General features: G+C 39.5%; 1 protein-coding gene across 1 annotated transcript; it reads left to right on the top strand.

Annotated features, from left to right (window-relative positions):
• The first annotated feature begins 24 nt into the window (after window positions 1-24).
• LOC146455489 (uncharacterized) lies at window positions 25-6701 on the top strand. The gene has a single exon (XM_085094261.1). The coding sequence runs from the start codon at window positions 2465-2467 to the stop codon at window positions 4745-4747; it is 2283 nt and encodes a 760-aa protein (XP_084950387.1). The 5' UTR covers window positions 25-2464; the 3' UTR covers window positions 4748-6701.
• The last annotated feature ends 518 nt before the right edge of the window (window positions 6702-7219 follow it).

The following is a 7219-nucleotide window of genomic DNA, read 5'->3' as shown; positions in this document are numbered from 1 at the left end:
GAACGACATTATTTTAATAGCTAATCTTTGTTACGATCTTTTGAACCCTGCGCGCGTCCACTGTCTTGAAAAAGAAAATAACAACAGCTGAAACAAACAAATGACACTGCAAGATAGTGATTTTCAAGGAAAACTAAACTTAGGAGAGTACAGTTCAGTCGTATTCATTTGAATACATCCACAGACTCAAAAATTAGACCCATGCTCTGCGTATCACGCGAACCAAGGTGATGATTTTCAGTTCTACGCATTGTGTGATCGTCTTGGAACCTCAACTAAACATGGCGCAATCTTCTGAATAATGTTTTCAAGCTCATCTAGTGCCATTCACTTAGAATAATTATGCAAATTTATTGTTCTATTTGCTTTTTAAACCAGCGAACTATCACAAAGACCTTGTGGTAGTGCACAAACCATACTGATAGTCAAAATGTTCCCTTTAATTTCTCTCGCTTGATACACTCGCTTCTTATTCTATAATTGTATAGCACATCTGTAAAGGAAGCGAAGCTTGAAACGATACGATGACTCCAATTTTAAAAGATTTCACTTCTCATAGTTGAGCATACAAACAGACTCGGTGGTTTTCATACGAGCTAAGCGTAATTTGTATAACGCACTACAAAAGTGCTAGCAGATGTAAAGTTTAGTTTAATGATTCGCTGGGTCTATTATAGAGAACAGTGTTATGCAAAGCATGCACACATTTATAACGTCCTTGAAACGTCTGAGCTATTTGCTACATGGAATTGCCCATAAAAGAGATATTCCCTGACTAGAGGTCGCTTATCTCCGCTACAGTAATGGGTACAATTTGGCTGTCACAACAAATTTTTCAACTTGAACTTTTCAACTTCTTGTACTAATGACTATTTGCCTTTGACGAGAAACGTTTCAACTTCCATGCAAACGGTTAAAGGTAAAATAAAATCTTGAGGTGAAGACTTAATTCCAAGTAACAAACGACATTCAAATATCCTATACTTTTCCTTCAAAACTCAGCATCGTTTGACGTGTAAACCACAGTCGTTTCAGAAAGTAAAATTTCTACTTCAGACTTTGAGCTGAAACCAAAATACGCTACTAGAAAGTACAAAGAAATCAAAGAGCTTTAACCGCTGTGATAAATCACTATAATTGTGAAAACCTCAATGATAGTAAAACCTGACCAAAACGGGTTTGTCATGTTAAACCTCGACGAAAACCATCTCTCGATATGCGATCATAAACCGTACAATATTAAGAAAACGAATTTCCCAATGGGCTTGTCCACTTTTAAAAACAGAGAGATCAATGCCTTCAAAATAACAACCTAAAATGAAGTGCTTCAGATTCTGTAATTTACACCGAATATAATTTTGTACTTTGGTTGGTAGCATCGCTATTAGAGATGAACCTTGGCGGAATCGATCGCTCTCAACGAATGCAGACCACAGGTTTGTATGCCATTTGGTAGCACTGTGCGGGCAAAAGAAATAATGCGACAGAGCAAACAGAACTAGTGGACAGCGAGCAAAAAGAGTAAATAGCTTCCTTTCAACCTAACATTCTATGACGTATGTGCGTGTTCACCATGAAGTGTTATCCGGCGTCTAGATCAGCAAGCGAACCCCGCACATTTCATCTGCGCGGCGTCTGGGTTTTTGATTGCCCATCAGTGAGATCAAGTGACATAGTTCAACTAGAAGGAGACGATCGCTCCATTACGCACGTCTACAAGTTAAAGTTACACCTTCTTTCACATGATAAATATGTTTAGAATAGTTATGCAAAACCTTATCACTGTATTTGACCAAGTATAGTTCCAGGTGACTCAAGTCCCAGACGATCAGCAGCTAGTGATCGAGGCAAACACGACCTTTGTAACCAACGATGCCTTGCAGGATGCTCGGTTTTTTCGGCCATGAGTCAAATTCTGTCGCAGAGAAACGTCCTCCATTTGCTGTCAAACAATCCAAATTCAAAACTGGCCGGGAACGTTGCTGAAATTTTCAGTGGAAATGTGTTTATCCTTGTATGTGACCCGATTTTCATAACCTCGTCGACCAAAGAAAATGTATTTCAATAACAAGGTAGTAGATTTCCAGCCAATCACGCATCATTATTCTGATATTGACCAATCAGAGTTCGTTCCCGGGGCTATTGAGCTTAGCGGCAAAGAGGCGTGCTTTTGAGATGGGGCTAACGCTGGATAACGTGAGATTCAACTCAAGAGACACTTTTGTGCCCTCATTTACCGAGCAAATCTGCGTTTTTTGGACAACGTTGAGGTAGAATTCAAGGAATCTACAGTAAGCCTTGAATGCAGGCTACAAGCAGACGCGGTCTGGAAGTTTGTTGTCACCTCAGTGCGGCAGATTTTCAAATAATTTGTCGACCAGCTTTAGGACTAACGTCTGCCTTCTGTATCTAGCGGCCAGTCGGCAGAACATTCCCTGTAATTCAAACATCATTGGGAGACAAGATGGGCACAGAGGTAGCACCAGAGGACAAGGAACTGCCTAAATGCGGAAGGCTCGTATTTCGTGGAGTTGAACTGGCGTATTTGAACATCGATGGGGAATTCATGTTGCCCTTAGCCGAGCTGTTAGCTTTAGTTTTACCGTCAACACCAAGGACTACGTTATTTACGAGAATGGAAAAGATGAAAGTTCGTAGGCATTTCTGCCAGCCCGAGGAAATCAAACTTCTAAAGACAGTGAATGGAATTCACGGTTCGTCAGCGAACTGTACCCTGTTATCAAAGACAGAAGTAGATAAATATTGTTCCATATACATCGACAATTTGAGTGAAAGCAACAAAGGAAAGTCTACGGAGCATAATACGAACGATTCGAAGATCGCCAATGAGCAACGCAGAGCGGATAATTGCAAAGCAAAGGTTGATATGGAATCGGTTCATCGAAACAACAATGCAATGCCGAACAAATTAACAGTGCTTCATAAACACAAAAAATCGTCGCCTCTCAAAGCTAAACTCAAGCTGACGAAAGTCGCGAGCCCAGTGAAACTGAAATCGGCGCTTTCGTCAGATTCTTTATTCAACCAAACACTAACGGATAGTGCAAGCCGCCAAACCATTGACCTAAAGTGTGCGAGCGTTAACGAACTCGGGGAAGGTATTCTTCCCGTTTCGTCACAGTCGTTCTGCTTTAGCCATACATCGCAAACACTGCCCGCGAACAACAAATGCTTGAAGAAGCGTGACAAAAATTTAAATTCAGAAGCGAACAAAAAAGGAAAATCATCTCGGGCAAGGAAAAGGCTGTCAAACGATGAAGAAATTAGGCAGGAATTCGAAACGCCATTAAAAATTCCCAAGAGGAGTGAAATACACGGGCACAGAAAAGAAAACAACAAAATCGGCGAAACGAGCAATGAATTTCAACCCGTTTGTTCGTTGCAGGCTTCGCAGAAGCAAGATGTGGATTTTCTTGGCGTTTCCGATGCTTCGTCTAACGACAGCGGATTCGCATCGACGGCGTTATCAAATGCAAGCTCACCAACAAAGACAGATTTTTCAGCTGGTGAGTTGAGCGGGCTGCTTAAAAAGGACGAAGAAGCTGTTAGAGACGAACATTCACCGCTCAGACCACCAAAGCTCAAGACACCAACGAAAATCAAATGCAGGGGAAATGATGGTAAAAGCTTGACGTTATCGCCTCCAGCACTAGTGTTGAAGCGTTATGAAGACTCGTGGCAAGTCGAACAAAAAAGCCCCGTTAAGGAGGTGGTGAACTGTTTGCATAAAAGCAAATTGAAGTCGAAGGAGAAAGCGCGCGAGGTCGGTTTGACGCGGTTTCTCTTCCAGGAAACTTGCGGTAAGGCTCAGCATATTAAACAAGTGAAAAAGAGGAGAAAAAGCAGGAAACCGCTGGATTTAAGAGAGGAAACTTCCATCACCAGTGATATAATCGTCGAAGAAAAGACAGACGTCTCGGGAAGAAAGAAGAAAGGAAAGCAAAAGGGCAAACTTGTCGGCGGCGAAAAAAGTAGCGACTTTTCGACAGCAAAAGAAACGAAAACGGAGAGACTGTCACAAGGAAAAGATAGTTCAAAAATTCAGTTAAACGACAAGCAGCAAAGCAAACAAGAGCTGTTCAAGAAAGAAGCGGTCCTTGACAGGCTTGTGGGAGACGCGTTGGCCAAATTCTTTGGTCCAAAAACAAGCAATTCAGATTCCACGCCGTCAACGTCGAGCAACACACCAACTAAGCCAATCTCCAAGAAACCAAAGGTTGCTGGAACGAAAAAACCCGTTTTAAAGACTAACAGCAATTTTAAACTTTTAAACTTGTTCCCTGTTACTTCTCAGTTGGCCCTTCAAGATGGCAGTTTATGCCCTGTTTTCACTATGTCATGCCCCAAAGGCGTTCGACCGCTCTCTTCGCATCCTCTTTGGAAATGGCGTCTCGGACAGCCAGTTGTTCAAGATTCGGCTCAAACATTTCTTAAACCAGCACCAGTTACAAAGCCGAAGAAAGCGCAGTCAAGCTGTACGACAAAGATGATTTCTAACAAAGCGCGAACGTTGAAAAGGAAACGGCGAAAGAGACTACAGCCAACCGGTGGCAAAGTGCCACTTGCTAGTTCTACAGTTTCGCTGAGTGCTTGTACAAACGCCACTGTCTGCACCGATTTTAAAGCAAACCAGAACGTTTCTACTGGTCTTGATCAGTGTAATGAATTTTGCAATGAAGCTTCTGTTAATGCTGTTGCTTCTTCGGCCGAAATAACAGTGAATTAGTTTAGCAACAAGCCTTGAAATGTAAGCCAGCATTCCTGCAAAGCTTAATTAAGCATGTCTGAAGCTTTCAAGCCCCGTGAAACTTTACTTTTTAAGCCGCATAAAGAAAGCTGAAGCACTAAACCCTAAAAGCACGACATCTTTAAAATGTTACTAAATGTATTTGTTTGTTTTTCATTTCAGATACTATATACTGTTTCCTATCCTTTCTACGCTGAACTAACAAAAATAGCAACATAGCCGCGTTCGTAACTCGTAAATAAATCTGAAACATCTTTCAAATTTCTCTCTCGGGATCAACTACAGTAGCTTCTTTCAGTTTAATTCAAATCAAGGAGGAAAATCTTATGGATCATTTACATAAGAGAGTCAATTTTCATATGTCAATAAGACATTAACTTCCGTATTTTTTCGCTATATTTTTTGCCCAACGTATGTTGGTGGATCTGATTTTGTTTCGAGTAAATAAATACATACGTGTGTTTTGTGAAAATTCTGCTATAAAGGTACATTCAAACCTTCATTCGGTAGCTTATCATACTCAAAATTAAGAGGCTAAAATCTCCAAAACGGATGATAAACTAGTTTTCTCTTACAATTTGGGTTAGTTTATTGCCTTGTCCAAATGTATTGCACAGTGCATTTATTCCATCCAAATGCTTATAAATTCGTTACAACTAATTAGTTTTAGCCCCTTTCAGATTCCTTCTTTGTACTAAATATATATATAACATAACTACATATTTTGGTTTTCAAGTTGAGTTGCTTTAGTTAATATCTATATTTTCATAAAGTTTGTTTTATACCATGCCTTTTTTCATGGCGTATATTTCAACCTTTCATTCATATGTTCAAAGAATTTAAGTACCTTTAAATGTATTAAGTTGTATAAAGTTGATAGTTTAACAAGAATATATATCCAGTTGATGGCTTTCTTATTTCACATGTTGTATGTTTCAAAGTTTCTTGACACTGTGTGAAGAAATTAAATTTGATCACAATTGCTAATTCAAGATTTAGGCTTTGGTTGATTCAAGATAGCATTGGTATACTTGTTTCTGAAATTATATATGACAACTGGCATGAAATAACTTTCAAAAACCTTCGTGCTACGAAACAGTGTAAAGAGCAATGACATTTATTTCATTATGAGTTGACATAATTTCAAAACTTATCATTACTTCGGTAGCATATACACTTTTGTAGTCTTGCAGAGCAGGTCTCATGAACATTAATGTTTATTTGGAAGTTAGACATTCAGCTAGTGTCGTCAATGACACTTTTTTAATAGCATCACGTGATATCCATCACTGCCCCTCTCAAGATCACATCCAAGCTATGGCCAAAACACACATTGTGCAATGTTTTAGAATCTTATAAGGTTGTTTTTAACTGATGACCAATCTGGTTGAAAAAGACTGTCATAACATTGATTCTCAAGCTTCAACGAGAAGTACTTTGGGTACAGCACATTTTTCAACAAATATCATTGACTGTGTCTTCTTAAGTAAACTCTTGTACTCCCAAACATGAGGAAAAAAAGCATTTAATTTTGTAAAATACCAAAGTTGAAACAGCACCAAGGGAAAGTATTTCCCAGTAGCTTTCATTTGGATGATAAAGCACACACAGAGCTTTCCTTTCTGATTAAAGCGTAATGCATGAGCCGGGGTTTAATTCTTGTCTGAGATGGTTTAAAGATTATAGACACATTGTTTTTACAGTGCTGTGTTTTTTAGCCGAAGCGATTAGTGGCAGATGACAGAACTTGATGATATTTCAGTGAATAATTCACGTGTTCAGTGTCCATGCAAAAATGTGATATTCTGTTTATTGTTTTGGCTACAGGTTTCTGTTATGTCTCTCAACCTAACCTCTCACCCTTAGGCTTAATTCATTTATGCTATGTTTATTTTTGTTTCTTGGCTTGAAATAAAAACCCTTTGAAAGAGTATTTTCATTTTTGAGAACAAGATGGTATCCATTTGGGAGAACTCAGATGGTGCAGTTCCAGAAAATATCCATACTCCCCCCCTACAGAAGCTTTTTTTTGCAACCCCCCCTCCCTCCCCCATGAAATTCCAGTTTAGCTTCATACTTTGCTTGTAAAATTTTGGTTTTTAAGAACCCCCACCTACTAGGATAGGGTGGGTATGGTTTTTTTTCTGGAATTGTAAGTTTCCTTTCTTTGAGTATACTAGATTAAGTAACTGGAAAGAATACCTCTCTCCAGATGGTGTTCAATCCAGCATGAATTTTGTCATTCCACAAAAACCCTTCCCCACCCCCACAGAGTGTTTTTATTTGAACCCCCTCACCCCTCTGAAAATTCCATTTAGCTCCATACTTGCCTTTCATAAAATTGGCTTTTGAGTCCCCCCTCCCCCTTGGGATTCCAACGACCCTCCATAGGGTAGGTTTGGTTGTTTTCTGGAACCACACATTCAGTAATTTTGGCTTTATGATACCATG

The sequence above is a fragment of the Pavona decussata genome, unplaced genomic scaffold (assembly GCF_977016875.1).
Source record: "Pavona decussata unplaced genomic scaffold, jaPavDecu1.1 SCAFFOLD_273, whole genome shotgun sequence".
Taxonomy (NCBI): Eukaryota; Metazoa; Cnidaria; class Anthozoa; order Scleractinia; family Agariciidae; genus Pavona; species Pavona decussata.
This window is presented reverse-complemented; position numbering and strand designations above follow the sequence as displayed.

Coding starts and splice junctions, on each gene's coding strand:
- LOC146455489 (XM_085094261.1), top strand. CDS start 2,465: ATGGGCACAGAGGTAGCACCAGAGGACAAGGAACTGCCTAAATGCGGA.